Raw genomic sequence first — 18,840 nt, 5'->3', positions numbered from 1 at the left:
TTCTAAGGAACTTTAGATGCAGAAAAGAGGAGGAAAGAACAGAAAGATCTGTTACATCTTTAACTTTCAGGAAAGACTAAACAGGCTGAGCTCTTTTCTCCAGAAACGGTCCAGGATTCAAGGATGACCTCCAAGAGGATTTTAAGATCCTGAAAGGATTTGATAGGATAGGATTAGTAGAACAGGATTAATAGAACATTAGTAGAGAAATGGTTTTAGAGAAATTGATGGGATTGAAGATGGATAAATTTCCAGGTCCTGACAATCTTCATCCTGGAGTATTTAAGGAAGTGGGCCTAGAATTAGTAGATTAATTGGTGGTTATTTTCCAAAGTTCTTCAGACTCTGGAATAGTTCCTACAGATTGGAGGATAGCTAATGTAAGCCTGCTATTCAAAAAGGCATGTGGAGTGAAAACAGGGAACTATGGACCAGCAAGCCTAATATTGGTACTAGGGAAATTGCTAGAGTATACTTTCAAGGATTTCGTAACTTGGCATTTGGAAGGCAGTGGTATAATCAGACAAAGTCAGCATGGATTTACAAAAGGAAGATTATGCTTGACGCATCTATTGGAATTTTATGAGGATGTAACTAGTAGAGTTGACAGAGGAGAACCAGTGGATGTGATTTATTTGGACTTTCAAAAGGCTTTTGACAAGGTCTCACATAACAGACAACTATGTAAAGTTAAAGCACATGGAATTGCAGATAATGTCTTGAGATGGATAGAAAGCTGGTTAGCAGATAGGAAGCAAAGAATTGGCATAAATGGGTCTTTTTTTGATTGGCAGTCAGTGACTAGTGAGGTTCTGCAGGGATCTGTGCTAGGACCCCAACTGTTCACATTATATATTAATGATTTGGAAAAGGAAACTAAATGTATTATCTCCAAATTTGCAGGTAATACAAAGTTGGGTGGGAGGGTGAGCTGTGAGGAGGATGCAGAGATGCTTCGGCGTGATTTGGACAGGCTGAGTGCGTGGGCATCTGCATTGCAGATGCAGTATAATGCGGATAAATGTTAGGTTATCCACTTTGGTAGCAATAATAGAAGACAAATTATTACTTGAACGGGTGTAAACTGAGACAGGTGGATACTCAATGAGATCTTGGGGTCCTCGTACATTAATCTCTGAAAGTAAGTGTGCAGGTACAGGAGGCAGTAAAGAAGGCAAATGGTATGTTGGTCTTCATGATGAGAAGATTTGAGTATAGGGATAGGGATGTTTTGTTGCAATTGTACAGGGCGTTGGTGATGCTGCACCTGGAGTATTGTGTGTAGTTTTGGTGTCCTTATCTGAGGAAGGATGTTATAGAGGGAGTACAGGCTGATTCCTGGGATGGCAGATCTATCATGCAAGGAAAGACATAAGTCAGTCAGGATTATATTCACTGGAGTGAGAGGGGCTCTTATAGAAACTTATAAAATTCCAACGGGATTCAACAGGGTAGATTCAGAAAGAACGTTCCTAATTGGGGGCGAGAGTCCAGAATTAAGGGCTCTTAGTTTGAGGATAAGGGGTCAACGTTTTAGAACTGAGCTGAGGAGAAATTTCTTCTTCCAGAGGGTGGTGAATGTGTGGAATTCACTACCACAGAATGTAGTTGAGGCCAAACGTTGTCTAATTTCAATTAGAAGTTAGATATGGCTCTCGGGGCTGAAGGGATCAAGGAAGGAGAATCAAGATATTGAATTTGAAGATCAGTCATGATCAAAATGAATGGTGGAGCAGGCTCGAAGGGCCAAATGGCCTACTCCTGCTTTTAGTTTCTATGTTTCTATTAGAGAAAATGTTCACACATGTGCAGGATGCTAGAATGCACAGCCATGAAGATGATAGTCATTAATAAATTCAACAGGGCAGAGATTCTCAATCATGAGTCTGTAGGAAGGTTTCAAGGAGTCTGCCAAAAAAATGCTTAGCTGAAATAATAGGAATGTAGGGACAGGAGTGGACCATTCAGCCCTTCCAGCCAGCTTTGCAATTCATGGCTGATATCCACTACTATGTGTTTTCCCCACCCTATTCCGTATCACTTTATGTCATTAGTATTTAGAAATCTGTCAATCTGTACTTTAAATACATGCAGTGACTATGTTTCCACAGCCCTCTGGAGTAGAGAATCCCAAAGATTCATAATCCTCTGAGTAAAAGGAAAATCTCAGTTCAATCCAAACTGGCTTCCCCCTTATTTTGAAATTGTGTCTCCTGGTGCTGAATTTCCCAGCCAGGGGAGACATCTTACCGAGATCTACCCTGTCTATATCTTTAAGTATTTTGTAGGTTTCAGTGAGATAATCTCTCATTCTTCAAAATTCTAGAAAACGCAAGGCTCAATTTCTCAAATCTCCCTTCTTAAGATAGGCCCACCATTTTGGGAACAAGGCTGGTGAACCTTTGTTGCACTCACTCTATGGCAACAATATCCTTTCTGAGATTTTAGAATCAATGAATCCTACCGTGCAGAAGGAGGCCATTCAGTCCATTGAGTCTGCACCAACCACAATCCCACCCAGGCCCTATCCCCAATCCCATTCATTTACCCTACCTAGTCCCCCTGACATTAGGGTTAATTTAGCACGGCCAATCAACCTAACCAGCACATCTTTGGACTGCGGGAGGAAACTGGAGCACCCAGAGGAAACCCACGCAGACACAGGGAGAACGTGCAAAATTCACACAGACAGTGACCCAAGCCAGGAATCGAGCCCGGGTCCCTGTGTTGAGGTAGCAGTGCTAACCACTGTGCCACCGCGCCGCCCAAAGGGGACCAAATCTGCACACAGTACTCCAGATGCGATCTAACCAAGCTTCTATATAACTGAAGCAAGACTTCGCTACTCTTGTACTCAAACCCCCTTGCGATAAAGACAACAAACAATTAGTTTTTCTAACTGCTTGCTGTGCTTGCATGCCAGCCTTCAGTGACTTGTTGACAAGCACACCCAATTCCCTTTGTACATTTTAACATTCTAATTTCTCATCCTTTAAGAAATACTCTGTGTCCGTTCCTCCTACGAAAGTGGATAACCTCACATTTTTCCACATTCCATAATATCTTGATCAGATCCAGAATGATGCTGTCACTCAGTGGCAGCCCCAGGAATTGCAGCTATAGATTTCACATTGAACACAGTTTTATTGAGTGCTCAATTACTCCATTATTTGAGTCCTCGAGTATTTTGCAGCCTGAACTATACATGGAGAACAAGCCGTAGACAATTCCCCTTCAGGTGGTAACCTATATAGTTGAGTCTTGTGAACAAAAGAGAAGCAAATTAAACTGTTGTCAAGCTTCATCGTTTTATATTCTATTTCTCAAAGTTACCCCGATACTAATTGTCCCCAGCAAGCTCAATGATGAGCTTGCTGTGGAGATGCTGGCATTGGACTGGGGTAAGCCCAGTAAGAAGTCTCGCAGCACCAAGTTAAAGTCCAACAGGTTTATTTGGCAGCACAAGCTTTCGGAGCACACTCCTTCATCAGGTGAGTGGGAGTTGAGTTCACAAACAGGGCATATAAAGACACAAATTCAATTTACAAGATAATGGTTGGAATGCAAGTCTTTACAAGTAATCAAGTCGTAAAGGTACAGACAATGTGAGTGGAGAGAGGCTCAAGCACAAGTTAAAGAGATGTGTATTGTCTCCTGCCAGGACAGTATGCAAGCCCAGGCAAGTCGTGGAGGTTACAGATAGTGTGACATGAACCCAAGATCCCAGTTGAGGCCGTCCTCATGTGTGCGGAACTTGGCTATCAGTTTCTGCTCAGCAATTCTGCGTTGTTGTGTGTCGTAAAGGCCGTCTTGAAGGACGCTTACCCAAAGAGCAGAAGCTGAATGCCCGTGACTGCTGAAGTGTTCCCCGACTGGAAAAGAAGACATCTGCCTGGTGATTCTTGAGCAGTGATCATTTATCCCTTGTTGTAGCGTCTGCACAGTCTCCCCAATGTACCATGCCTCGGGACATCCTTTCCTGCAGCTTATCAGGTAGACAACTTAGACTGAGTCGCAAGAGTATGTACCGTGTACCTGGTGGATGGTGTTCTCATGTGAGATGATGGTATCCTTGGCGATGATCCAGTAAGTCTTGCAGAGGTTTCTGTGGCAGTGTTGTATGGTGTTGTGGTCACTGTTCTCCTGAAGGCTGAGTAGTTTGCTGTGGACAATGGTCTGTTTGAGGTTGTGCAGTTGTCTGAAGGCAAGAAATGGGGGTGTGGGGATGGCCTTGGCGAGACGTTTGTCTTCATTGATGACATGTTGAAGGCTCCTGAGAAGATGTCATAGCTTCTCCGCTCTGGGGAAATACTGGACAACGGAGGATACTCTGTCCACCGTGTCCCGTGTTTTGTCTTCTGAGGAGGTGTCAGTGTAGTTTTTCGCTGTGGCATATCAGAACTGTCAATCGATGAGTCGAGCACCATATCCTGTTCTTATGAGGGTTCTTTCAGCATCTACAGGTGTCTGTTGAAATCCTCTTCACGCCCCCACTTCTTGCTTTCAAATAACCATGCAACCTCAAACAGACTATTGTCCACAGCAAACTACCCAGCCTTCAGAATAGTGACCACGACACCACACAACCCTGCCACAGCAACCTCTGCAAGACATGCCGGATCACTGACATGGATACCATCATCCCACATGAGAACACCATCCATCAGGTACACCGTACATTCTCTTGCGACTTGGCCAACGTTGTCTATCTGATATGCTGCAGGAAAGGATGTCCCAAGGCATGGTACATTGGGGAGACCATGCAGATGCTACGACAACAGATGAATGAACACTGCTCGAGAATCACCAGGCAGGAGTGTTCCTTTTCAGTCAGGGAACACGTCACAGACATTCAGCCTCTAATCTTCAGGTAAACGTTCCCTAAGGGGGCCCTCACAACACGTGACAACGCAGAATCACTGAGCAGAAACTGATAGCCAAGTTTCGCACACATGAGGACAGCCTCAACCGGGATCTTGGGTTCATGTCATACTATCTGTAAGCCCCACAACTTGCCTAGGCTTGCAAAATCTCACTAACTCATCTGGCTGGAGACAGTACACACCTTTATAACTTGTGCTTGGCCCTCTTTCCACTCACATTGTCTGTACTTTTAAGACTTGATTGCCTGTAAAAACTTGCATTCCAACCATTATCTTGGAAATTGAGTTTGTGTCTATATATACCCTGTTTGTGAACATAACTCCCACTCACCTGATGAAGGGGCAGTGCTCCAAAGCTTGTGCTGCCAAATAAACCTCTTGCACTTTAACCTAGTGTTGTGAGACTTCTTACTGAGCTTGCTGTAAGCAGAAGACCAACAGGTCACCCATGTCTGCGATATAGGGACGTCTGCAAACAATACTTCAGGTGGACCAGGACCAGAGTTAGCAAGCGGGAAATCCTCATTGCTGATCTGAGTCCTAGAGACAAGCAAATCCCGTGGGTGTGGAAAAGACAGAGGACAAAAGAAATGACCAGATGATGGAACAGAGGGCCCACCAAAGGAAAGAACATCAGTTAGCCTCGGGCCAACACTGTTTATCTGTGTCAGCTATGGAAAGGGCTGCCATTGACGAAACATCTTCTATAGACGCAACAGGTGATGTTCAATCCAGAAGTGACAGACAACTTGGGGGCAGTCATGTAATGTGATACTGAGGACAGTTCCATACAAATAAAAGAAAGATGCTAAGGGACAGTAAAGGAAAAGAGTAAATATCCTCTGATCCTTCGGGAAACAGTTACAAGATGAAGGCATGTAAAATCGCCGGCTCCAACGTAGCCCTCCCTGATGAGCTCAATGCATTCTATGCCCGTCAGCAAGGTCAATGAGAGCATGCCCTCCATCCTGTATCTGGGGTCACCACTGCAGATGTCAGAGCAGCTTTCTCGATGGTCAACCCACAGAAAGTGACTGGCCCAGATGGGATGCCCGGACAAGAACTCAGATCCTGCGCAAATCAGCTGGTGGGATATTCGCAGACATCTTCAACCTCTTTTTATAACAATTTGGTATCTAAGAAAAACCAAGCAGCGTGGCTCAATGAGTATCATCCGGTGGTTCTGACATCCATCTTTCTGAAGTGCTTCGAAAGGCTAGTCATGGCATTAACCAATTCCAGCCTCCTGGACTACCTGGATCCACTAGAGTTTGCCTACTGCTAAAAACAGGTCCACAGCAGACGCCATCTCCCTGGCCCTTCACTCAACTCTGGAACACCTAGATAACAAACTCACCTATGTCAGAGTTCTGTTCATTGACTACAGCTCAGCCTTCAACACCATAATTCCCATGAAACTCATCTGCAAACTCCATGGCCTGGGCCTCAACTCCTCCCTCTGCGAGTGGATCCTGAACTTCCTAACCGACAGACCACAATCAGTAAGAATAGGCAACAACACCTCCACCATGATCGTCCTCAACACCAGTGCCCCACAAGGCTGTGTTCTCAGCCCCTTACTATACTCTTTATACACCTATGACTGTGTGTCCAAATTTCCCTCCAATTCAATTTTTAAGTTTGCAGACGACACCATCATAGTGGGACAGATCTCAAACAATAACGAGACAGAGTACAGGAATAAGATAGAGAACATGGTGAACTGGTGTGGTGACAATAATCTCTCCCTCAATGTCAACAAAGTGAAGGAGATTGTCACTGACTTCAGGAAGCGTAGAGGAGAACATGCCCCTGTCTGCGTCAATGTGGATGAAGTCGAGGGTTCAATGTTTTAGGTGTCCAGATCACCAACAGCCTGTCCTGGTTCCCCCCATGCTGACAATATGGTTAAGAAACTCTTCACTCAAAGGGTGGTGAATCTCTGGAATTCTCTGCCTGTTGAAGTGGTGGAGGCTGCCTCGCTAAATATATTTAAGACGCAGGTTGATAGGCTTTTGATAGGCAAGGGGATTAAGGGTTATGGGGAGAGGGTGGGAATGTGGAACTGAGACACGACAGATCAGCCATGATCTTACTGAATGGCGGGGCAGGCTCCAAGGGCTAGATGGCCTACTCCTGCTCCTATTTCTTATGTTCTTATGTAAAGCCTACCACGCTTCTACTTTCTCAGAAGACTAAGGAAATTTGGCATGTCATTTATGACTCTCACCAACTTTTACAGATGCATCATAGATAGCATTCTTTCTGGTTGTATCACAGCTTGGTATGGCTCCTGCTCTGCCCAAGACCGCAAGAAACTACAAAAGGAGATCATAAATGTAGCCCAATCCATCAGTCAAACCAGTCTCCCATCCATTGACTCTGTCTACACTTCCCGCTACCTCAGCAAAGCAGCCAGCATAATTAAGGACCCCATGCACCCTGACATTCTCACTTCCACCTGGTGGGGCAGGCTCGAAGGGCTGGATGGCCTACTCCTGCTCCTATTTCTTATGTTCTTATGAAAAAGATACAAAAGTCTGAGATCACGTACCACTCAAGAACAACTTCTTCTCTGCTGCCAACAGTCTTTTGAATGGACCTACTTTGCATTAAGTTGATCTTTCTCTACATCATAGCAATGACTGTAACGTTATATCCTGCACTCTCTTGTTTTCTTCTCAATGAATGGAATGCTTGGTCTCCATAGCGCAAGAAACAATACTTTTCACTGTATGCTAATACATGTGACAATAATAAATCAAATGAAATGACAATTAAAGATACTAACAGACTGTTTTAGAGCTGGACACTGCATTCCAACAGCAGAACGGAGGATGGACAATAGAACAATCAATGGTTCCAGAAAATCAGTGCATAGAGACAAATTAAAAGTCCAGATGTGGATGGCAAACTCCACCCGACAGACAGACTTATTCGACCTCGCTGCAGATAATTCAGGGGAAGTTGACAAGATCAAGGATTGTATACCTTCAAATGTCTCTCCCTTTGTACCAGCATTTAGGGGCCATTTCCCAGTTCAGAGAGCTGGGATGGTTCTCACTGTCTCAGTCCAGGTGTCTCCTGTGGTTGGCCTCCCTAGTCTTGGTTTCTCTCTTCATCATAAATTGAGTCTGCCTTCAACAGAGATGATGGGGTTACATGTGGCAGGCTATGAACTGCCTTGATGTTCTCGACATTTAAATCTGTTTTCCAGGCTCACTCAACACCAACAATGCCATGGATGCCATGTCAGGGAGCTCAGCAGAGGCATACCCGCTTTGGGATTATTTTCCCTGCCAGTCAGTTTGATTTTATCAGGGTGTTCCCTCTGTGAAACAAATTCCCTTTTTTGTGTGAACTCTATCTCGTAACTTAAGTTGTACATCTGGTGAATCTGGGGCTGAGGATATCCTGTCACTGCATAACTCAGAGTATCTCTATGTTTTGACAGAATTGTTGCCCACCAACAGCAACTAGTTTCACATTAAATAAGCAAAACAAAAATAGTAATGAACACGTGTGTCTAATTGTATAGCTTAATCTTTATACAGAAAAGATACTTGATTCCCATGACATTTTTTATGACAAGGGGCAGATGGGTTCAAAAAACAAATGGTTAAGAACCCCAGTAATAAGAAATTCATGACAAACTTTGTAGAGTGGTGTAAATGTAGAGCTTGCAACACAAGGAATGCTCAAAGAGTAAAGGAAAAAATTTACATTTATATGGCACCTTTCACGGCCAGAGTGTCCCAAAGCACTTTACAGTAAATGAAGTACTTTGGAGTAATTACTATTGTCATAGTGATGAAGCTTTACAGCACAAAAAGAGACTCTCTGGTTCACCGTATCTGCACTGACCATCAAGCACCTATCTATTCTAATTCCACTTGCCAGCACTTGGTCCGCAGCCTTGTATGCTGTGATCGTAGAATGTTGGATGAACTCGAGAGAAAAAGAAAGCAGAAGATTATGTTAATGGAATGAGATGTTGAGGTGTAGGAAGAGACTTGTGGAGTGTAAAAACACTTGCATGAATCAAATGGACTATACTTTGTGCTGTAAATGGACAGATGTATGATCTCTGGGGTAATGAATGCAGGGATATAGGGAGCAGGATTGTGGAGATCAGCCTCTGGTTCACTAACATTTTGTATCTTGCCAATGTTTATAAATATGAATAGCTCTCACTCCACCAGCCATGATCTTATTGAATAGCAGAGCAGGGCCGTGTGGTTTATTCCTACTCCCATTTCCTATGCTATTTCTATGCGTCTATTTGCAGACTTTCAGGCGCTTGCTCCCTCACCTCACAACAACTGCCGCCATTACACCCACACCGCGTACACTTCTGACACCAGGCATGCGCTGTGCGGCTGCAGACAGGAGACGGTGGGAAATAGATGCGCATGCGTGCAGCTGGGAAACAGTGAGAACGGCGCATGCGCTCCTAGTCCGCCGGCAGCTGTGGCGCATGCGCGCCCAGCTCAGTCGCCACAAACAAGAGATCAGGCGGCACGAACGGTGCATGTGCACTCCAGGAATCCGCCACAAGCGGCGCATGCGTACGTGAGGAACCTGACACGAACAGCGCAAGTGCCGCCTGTGAGACCGGAACTGGAAGTCAGTTTCCGTCTCTCTCTCTCTCTCTTTCTCTCTCGCCGCTGGTTGTCGGCAGCCATGGTAAGTGTGGAGTGCCTGATGACAATCCCCCAAACTAGAGCTTCGCGGGGGGAGGCAGGAGGGCGCCACAGGCCCTCATTGGATTACCGACAGAATAACGTTCAAGTATTGAGCGGCTCTCCACATCCAACCCAACGCGGTCCCCAGGGGGACGGCTCCTCCCGGGGACCGCGTGTTTCTGGCCCCTGGGCCTCGGGTTAGGCCCCGGCCGGTGGCTGAGCTCCAGGCCCTGACTACCCTGGATTGATTCAGCCTCCCGGGGTGCTTTCTCTTTGTGACCGGCTGATTCTCTCTTTCTCTCCCCAGGTTTACAAGCGATACGTGGAGATCGGCCGCGTGGCCTATATCGCCTTTGGCCGTCACGCTGGCAAACTGGTGGCGATTGTGGATGTGATTGACCAGAACAGGGTAGGTGCTCTCAAACTGACCCTTCTCTAACGCTGAACACCTTTTTCATATTACATTCTCCATTGCTCTGCCTCTCCCCCTCCTCTGCCTTCACTAGGCTACTACCAAATATAAATAGTCTCACAAGAACTAGACACACTCACCTCTCCAAGTTAACACTTAAATGCAATTTAAAACATTTATATCCAGCACTTTGAATGCCACACTTATAATTTATTATAATTTAGATGCAGGGGCTGGTGGCAAGTGGTTAGCACTGGGTTCAATTTCTGGCTTGGGTCACTGTCTGTGTGGAGTCTGCATGTTCTCCCATGTCTGTGCGTTTTGTCTGGGTGCTCTGGTTTTCTCCCACAGTCTGAAAGTGCATTGACCTGAACAGGTGCTAAAGTGTGGTGAATAGGGGAATTTCACAATAACTTAATTGCTTTGTTAATATAAGCCTTACTTATGACTGATAAATAAACTTTAACATTCTTCCAGTCACACAGGTTAGCACACTCTGGGTGAGAAGTGTCTGAAAAATTATCTTTAAATTGGGCAAAAACAAAAACTGTGGATGCTGGAATTTGAAATAATATAGAAAATGCTGGAGAATCTGAGCAGATCTGACAACATCTGTGAGGAGAGAAAACAGCCAACCTTCTGAGTCTGTGATCCTTTTTCAGAGCTGGATGTTGGCTCTGTTCTCCCCCAGATGCCGTCACACCTGAGATTTTCCAGCATTTTCTGCTTTTACTTTCAATTGAGCATTTGGTTGATGAGGCTGATATGTTTGTGGCAGGGTTGTATTTTATTTATGTTAAATCTTTTTGGCTCTGGCACAGTTGGTAGTGTACCCTCCATTCTAATTCAGTAATTCTCAAAGTTTGAGTTGAAGGATGCTTTTTTAAATGGATTAATAATCTCAGTACATCAGCCCCTACATCTAAATTATAATAGTGTGGCACTCAAAGAGCTGGATGTAAACTTTTAAATTTGCATTTAAGTGTCAGCTTAGTGAGGTGAGCGTGCCTAGTTCTTGTGTCTGTTTGATAGTAGCCTAGTGAAGACAGAAGGGGGAGAGCCAAAGCAATGGGGAACCACCTTGCAGTGAAAGAGGAAGCATGGGTAAGTAAAGTACCCCCATGGCTGCCACTAATTTGTTCATGACTATCATGTTCTGGGTTACCGATCACCTTTGGGGCCCATTCTGTTAGATGGTCCCCAGAAAGTCTCCATGGATCCCGGTTTGAGAAGCCGTGCTCTAGATCCAAAGATTTTGGGATCAAGTCCCACCCAAAGAGTACTAAAATCAAATCTGACTCTTTCAGTATCGAAAGCTGAAACTATTGTTATGGTCCCCATCAGGAACTTAACCAAATAACCCTCCAAAGAACAAATTGCTTGGTCTGCCCTGAAAAGAATTCCTCTTTTTGTAGCTTTTCCTTCATCACAAATTACCTGTGAATTCAAGAAACATAATACTTCAACAAGAAAGTCAAGTTTGCTTTAAGTCAGGGTTTCTCAAACTTTTTGAGCTGTGGAACCCTGGTGACTTCCTGAGAACGCTGCACAACCTCAGACATTGTCATAGTGCCAATTTTTCTTTTCTGCAAAATAGGTGTAAATAAAGCAATTGTATGTAAACAAGTATTTTCTAGCTATGTCTGTGCATATGTTAATCTGATAATGAAAAAGTTCTTTAAAATGACAACGGGTAAGACATATTTAATGGGAGGAATGATGCTGGAAAGCTGACTCTAATATTGGACACATCTCATTCATATGTACATATCTCTCTCCATGCACGCTCACATCTTTCCTTCACACAGTCATGCACTCTATCATACAAGCACACTTGCCCTCACTCTCGTTTGCTGAATTTAAGGTGATTAGTCTGCCACTCAGGGCACTTTTTGTTACCAAGCAGCTTTGTTAGTGTTTCTCTACAAGTGCTTAAGGGGTTTGTACTGAGGCTTCAGTGTTGGAAGTTAGCTGGGCGGGAGCATTGGTTTGTCCTGAACCAATTTAACAAAGACTCTCGTCATTCAAAATCTCCCTCCCAACAGATAGGGCCGTCTTTAGAAATTTGTTTCATGGCTTTTCACATTTCCCATTCCTTGATCCAGAGGTTGTCTGCTGGTAGATCTTGCTCAGAAAAGTTGCTCCATGTGTGTAGTGGTGAGTTGAACAGGTTGACATGGAGTGGTGAGCTATGTGCAGTATGAGTAGTTTCATCAGGGTTTTGTCATAGTCAATTGACTTATGATCTGCTAATCCTCCCATAGCCTCTGTCGTGATCCTGCAGCTGTCTTTTCATCAAATCTAACTGCTTGCTCTGTACCTGTTGTTTTTCCAGCTATTATAGAGCCCTTCCTTAAAGCCACTACTGTGTACTATGGTAGAAGAATCTTCGTTCCTCTTCAGCCTGTTTAACTAAGCTGTTTTCTCTCCTCATTGTCATTCCTTTGAAGTGCTCTGAAATGTCTGTCAGTGAGGGTCAGTAGAAATCATTGCTGAAGCATCATGATTTGGGGGAATTCAGCCTTTACCCATGTAGACTTCATACTTTGATTTGTAAGATTTTTCTTTGCAAACATCAGCCACAAGCTGCATTAATTCAGGCTCCTCCTTTAAATATCTCCTAGGCATTGGTGGATGGCCCTTGCAGTGGAGTACGGAGACAAGCAATGCCATTTAAATGTATGCAGCTCACTGATTTCAAGATTAAAATACCACACAGGTGAGGTCTGGATTTCTTCCATTCAAATTAAATATTCTTTTCATACTGAAGCGGAACTCAGCATTATTCATTTGTTTTAGTGTTAGTCTCATTGCTCTGCTCAGAAGCTTGAACTGGGTTCAACCCCGGTTTCTCAGTGATGAGTCAATTCATTGTTTTAATAGAGTTGAGGGTCAGATTAGATTTCCAGTGGGCTGAAACAATTCTGTTCAAGTCATTGTGCTGACTTGTAACTTAGGCAACACAGTGGCATGCTGGTTAGCACTGCTGCCTCAAAGCACCAGGGTCCCAGGTTCAATTCTGGCCTTCGGTCACTCTGTGTGGAGTTTACACTTTCTCCCCATATCTGCATGGGTTTCCTCCCACACTCCAAGTGTGCAGGTTAGGTGGATTGACCATGCTAAATTACCCCTTTGTGTCAGGGAAACCAGGGTAAATGTGTGGAGTTGCAGGGATAGGGCCTGGGTAGGATTGCGGTTGGTACAGACTGGATGGGCTGAATGGTCTCCATCCATTGACTGTCTAAACTTTTACTGCCTCGGGAAAGCATCCACATAATTAGGGACCCACGCACCCTGAACATTCTCTCTTCTGCCTTCTTCCGTTAGGGAAAAAGATACAAAAGTCTGAGGTCAGGTACCAACTGAACAACTTCCCTGCTGCTGTTAGACTTGAATGGACCTTGCATTGCTGATCCATCTACACCCTAGCTATGACTGACATTCTGCACTTGCTCCTTCTCTATGAACAGTGTGCTTTGTCTGTATCGTGCCCAAGAAACATACTTTTCACTGTTAATACATGTGACAATAAATCAAAATCCTTCTGTACTGTAGGGATTCTATGAACTTACACTGCAGTGTGGCAGAATATGGGATTGAATGTGTGATTTTCTTTCTTTGAGCAAATTGCACAGTTGTTATACATTTGTTTTATAGCACAGTTTTACTGATGGCTTTCTGCAAGGATGTGATCTTGCCAGTGTCAGCCATGTTACTAGCACATATCCGCTCATCTTAATTTCAAGAATTTGTGTTTGTGCATTCCAACAATTTCCTCAGGGCATTTTTTTTAAAAAAAGTAAATCCTGGTTGGAGGGCAGTTTTAGGAGAAATGAACTTGAGATATTTTGGAACTGGATCACCCAGAGTGTGGTTAGAATATGGAACTTGCCACTGGAAGTCATTAAGGCCACTGGCACAGATGCATTTAAGGAGAGTACAGGTCAGCATGTGGAGAGGCAAATGAAAGATTCTGCTAATAGGGTTAGGCGAAGAGAATCGGGAGGCAATTCATGTGGAGCACAATCATTAGCACGGCCTATTTGGACCGAAGGACCTTTCTGTACTGTATGTTCAATATAATAGTTTCCCTGGTGTGTAGGTTGTGGACTTTATGTTAATATCCTTTGTATAATGGAATTCCAAAACTGGATTTCATTAATTGTGGCCTAACTATTGCCATGCCTAATGTCTTTGCTCTTACTATCTATTTATAAACTTTAACAAATTGCTACTAGTCTAGATACGTGGACTTGTTCTTTCAGGGAAATTACATAAGAACATAAGAAATAGGAGCAGGAGTAGGCCATCTAGCCCCTCGAGCCTGCCCCGCCATTCAATAAGATCATGGCTGATCTGTCGTGGCTCAGTTCCACATTCCCGCCCTCTCCCCATAACCCTTAATCCCCTCTCTTATCAAAAACCCATCAACCCGCGTCTTAAAAATATTTAGTGAGGTAGCCTCCACCACTTCAACGGGTAGAGAATTCCAGAGATTCACCACCCTTTGAGTGAAGAAGTTCCTCCTCAACTCCATTCTAAACCGCCCCCCCTTTATCTTGAGGCTGTGCCCCCTAGTCCTACTATCCTTTCTGAGCGGGAAGAGTCTCTCCACCTCTATCCTATCCATCCATTCATCATCATATATGTCTCAATGAGATCTCCCCTCATTCTTCTAAACTCTAACGAGTACAAGCCTAGTTTATTCAGCCTCTCCTCATAGCTCAACCCCCTCAACTCCAGTATCAGCCTAGTAAACCTCCTCTGCACTCCCTCCAAGGCCAAAATATCCTTGCATAAGTACGGCGCCCAAAACTGCACACAGTACTCCAGCTGCGGCCTCACCAATGCCCTATACAGCCGCAGCAAGACCTCCCTACTTTTATATTCGATCCCCCTCGCTATGAAGGCCAGCATCCCATTCACCTTCCTGACCACCTGCAAGCTGGGTTTTTGCGACTCATGCACAAGGACCCCGAGGTCCCTCTGCACCGTCGCCTGCTGCAGTTTTTCTCCAAGTAAGTAATAATCCTTCCTACCAAAGTGGACCACCTTGCACTTGCCAACATTAAATTCCATTTGCCAGTTCCTGGCCCATTCGCCCAGCCTATCTAGATCCTTCTGCAGACTCTCCACACCCTCTGCACAATTTGCCGTTCCACCAATCTTGGTGTCATCAGCAAATTTCGACACCATACACTCGGTTCCCTCCTCCAGATCATCTATATAAATGGTAAATAGCTGAGGCCCCAGCACCGACCCCTGGGGCACTCCACTAGTCACCATCCGCCAATCCGAATAGCACCCATTGACCCCCCCCACTCTCTGCCTCCTATTTGACAACCAATCCTCTATCCACGCTAAGACCCTACCCCCAACTCCATGTCCCCTGACCTTCTGCAATAACCTCTTGTGAGGTATCTTGTCAAACGCCTTCTGAAAATCCAGAAAGACCACATCCACCGGCTCTCCTCTATCCACCGCCCTAGACACATCCTCATAGAACTCCAGTAAATTTGTCAGACACGACTTCCCTTTAACAAAACCGTGCTGCGTCTGCTCTATCAAGCAATTCCCCTCAAGATGCCTCGCTATTTCCTCCTTGATGACGGATTCTAACATTTTACCTACAACAGACGTTAAACTAACTGGCTTATAATTCCCTGCCTTTTGCCTGGCACCCTTCTTAAACAACGGCGTAACATTAGCCGTTTATGCATATAAACTCATGATTTTCACTCCACCTGCAGCTATCAGCACTTCCCTATCAAATGTGCCATAATTCATTGTAATTCCATGTGGTTATGCTTATTAATTTGCACCCTCTACCTCCCACCCGTTATGAGGATGTTGGCTTTGGTTGGGCAGCCCACCCAAAATATGCTTTAATTTGAAGATGAGTAGAACTTGGGTCATATTCCCAGCTAAGGAATGTCAGTGTTCTGTTTACTTTGAATTCTTGCTTCAAATAGTTCCTAGTGATAATTAGTGGGCTCTTCCCGCTCAGAAGGGCACAGCCTCAAGATGGGGGGGGGGGCGTGGTTTAGAACAGTTGAGGAGGAACTTCTTCACTCAAAGGGTGGTGAATCTCTGGAATTCTCTGCCCGTTGAAGTGGTGGAGGCTGCCTCGCTAAATATATTTAAGACGCGGGTTGATAGGTTTTTGATAGGCAAGGGGATTAAGGGTTATGGGGAGAGGGCGGGAAAGTGGAACTGAGCCACTTCAGATCAGCCATGATCTTATTGAATGGCGGGGCAGGCTCAAAGGGCTGGATGGCCTACTCCTCCTATTTCTTATGTGATCACATAGTATGTATCATTACAGAAGCTCCTCTGAGCTTTATGTAATTTTTTAGGGGAGGAGCACATTTAATTAACACGCACCATATAAAAAAAAAAGCTTTTGAAGTAAGCTACTTGCTGAGCAAAATTTTGCACATTGTGTAACTGGGTGGCCTAACAAGCATGTACATTTTGTCGTTTTGTCTTAGTGTCCGCCACAAGTATGTGAAAGCTGCTTGGGAAAAGGAAAAAATCAGTGAGAAATGGGAAGCCACCCAGTGGGCAAAGAAAATTGAAGCTCGTGCAAAGGTCAGTGCTTTATCAACACCTTTACCCATGGGGGGAATGCAAGTTAATGTTTGTGTTGAGCAGTTAATGCTGTTGTTTAACTGTAGATTGTCATTCAAAAAGCTATAGATTTACATCCTCACATGGGCATGTCAACGTCTTGTCTAATTAATTGTCTTCCCAAAAAGAGTGCTGAATATAACTGGCCTATTTTTCTCTCTCTCACTTTCTCTCAGAGAGCCAAAATGTCAGATTTTGATCGCTACAAGGTCATGAGGGCCAAGCAAATGGTAAGTTAATTTTCACGAGTAACTGTTCATATTATTGTTTGGTATTTGGAATGTGTGCATTTCAGCTTTTAAATTTGTTCTATTCATGTGGCTTGTTTAGGTAAAATGTGAATTAAAAATTCTGTAAATGTTGAGCATACTTATTCGACCCTTTTGATTTTGCACTATAGTCACAAAAGTATGGTAGAGAAATCTAGAGTCTGCACCACATGCTGTCAGTCAGCTTCCACCTAACTCAATAGCAGTGTGTGACCCTGACACTGAGCCTGCAATGATTAACTGGATTGAGATGGATTGCAGTAATTTCATTTCTTCTTCCCTCTCCACAGAGAAACAGAATTATCAAGCGCGAGCTGGCAAAACTGAAGAAGGAAGCTAGCAAGAAAGCATAGATGTTTTTTGTTTAAACAAGAAGAATAAACCTGATACCAAAATTTCAAATTGGTCTTTTACTTTATTGCCTGTTTGGTAGATTAGTATGCAGCATACCTGGTTAGAACTGTTTGCTTTGTATTTTAGCTGAAGAAGCTTCGCTTGTGATCACCCCAATTTCCAGGTTTCTCAGCACTAGATTGTTTCTAGTGAAATTACAGGTTTAACATTGATGTAATGGTGTGTACATTTAGAATGAGACAAACCCTTTTGCCAGATAATTGATCTCAGTGTTGCATGCTGTTGATGTGCAATTAGGTCAAGGAGTAGAAGTGACTGAGGTATGGGTGAGATGAAATCCAGAACTTATTAATAAATAGATGCATACTTAGTAGACCCTTTCTGATTTTGCACCATGGTCACAAAGGGGGGATATGTATGCCAGAGAAATGAGTGTTGTACCTCATGCTGTCAGTCAGCTCCCCATCTGGTTGAACAGCAGCGTGTGACACTGACAAAGTGTGTGTGTGATGGTTTGCTTCACTATTCAGTTGCTCTACAGCGCAAAAACATCTTGAGTTGGAGTTTGCAAAAGTGTAAATGGCACCCACTCCAGTAATATTGTCTTGGTTTCTCATCTGATGAGTTAGACCATGATGAAAGCAAAATACTGCTGGAATCTTAAAACAGAAAATGCTGGAAAATCTCAGCAGGTCTGACGGCATCTGTGGAGAGAATAGTTGAAGGGTCATCTAGACTCAGTGTTGGCTCTTTTCTCTCCATACAGATGCTGTCAGACCTGAGATTTTCCAGCATTTTCTGTTTTGAGTTAGATCATGGGTGGCCTTTGCAACTATTAACACTGCGTCATTGCGTTTTTGTTATGATGTCCAATTTTAAAAGACTGGCATGTGTCAACCTTTATATGAAACTAGTAAGAGGAAGAGGACGTGGATGGGAGTAGTCCATTGGCCCTTTAAAAGTTATGCTGTGGATGGGGAATACATCAGGTGATAATGAAGGCATGCAAAAAAAAGGCAGTGAATTAATCATGGGTGTGTTCAAACTTCATGTGAATTTGGAAAATCAAATTGGCAGAGGTAGCCATGAAAAAAATTCATAGTCAGTACTTTGAGATGGTGCCTTAGAATGTACGGCTTGTGGATCCAGTCGAGGGTCAGGGCAATTTTGGGTGAGCTTGTTTTAGGTATGGTGATGATACAGTTTTAATAAACAGAGTGAAAGGTCCCCTACAAAACTGACCAGGTTTCCCACAGACATGGGGTAACATCAGTGTGAGTTCCCACCAACAGCGGTAAGACCAGAAAATCCTGTCGCTAACAAAAAACGCATTAACTCCTGCTGCCTGGAAACGTGATTGGGAGGCTAGAGAATGTTGCTTATAATGTGACAAAGCTTATTACTAAGGCAGAAGATTGAGAAAGCTTTATAAACCACCAAGGTAACTGAAAAAAAATTGAGGGAGATGATGTGGGACTCGGTAATGGAAAAGGAGTTAAATGTGTACTTTACATTAATCATGTTGGAGAAACTAATATTCCAAAAATAAAAAATTGGGGGTGGTAATAAGAAAAGCTCACTAGACAAAAAGTACTAGGGAAACTGAA

At 43.9% G+C, this 18,840-nt stretch overlaps 1 protein-coding gene across 1 annotated transcript; it reads left to right on the top strand.

The window, feature by feature from the left end:
* The first annotated feature begins 9,140 nt into the window (after positions 1-9,140).
* Positions 9,141-17,281, top strand: LOC145346554 (uncharacterized). The gene is made up of 6 exons (XM_080193957.1): positions 9,141-9,569; positions 9,876-9,977; positions 12,605-12,699; positions 16,472-16,571; positions 16,787-16,840; positions 17,170-17,281. Exons 1-6 carry the CDS (start codon positions 9,156-9,158, stop codon positions 17,230-17,232), a joined length of 828 nt encoding a protein of 275 aa, XP_080050083.1. The 5' UTR covers positions 9,141-9,155; the 3' UTR covers positions 17,233-17,281.
* Positions 17,282-18,840: the final 1,559 nt, after the last annotated feature.

This window comes from Carcharhinus amblyrhynchos, chromosome 8 (genome assembly GCF_965287045.1).
Source record: "Carcharhinus amblyrhynchos chromosome 8, sCarAmb.v2.hapA, whole genome shotgun sequence".
Classification (NCBI taxonomy): domain Eukaryota; kingdom Metazoa; phylum Chordata; class Chondrichthyes; order Carcharhiniformes; family Carcharhinidae; genus Carcharhinus; species Carcharhinus amblyrhynchos.
This window is presented reverse-complemented; position numbering and strand designations above follow the sequence as displayed.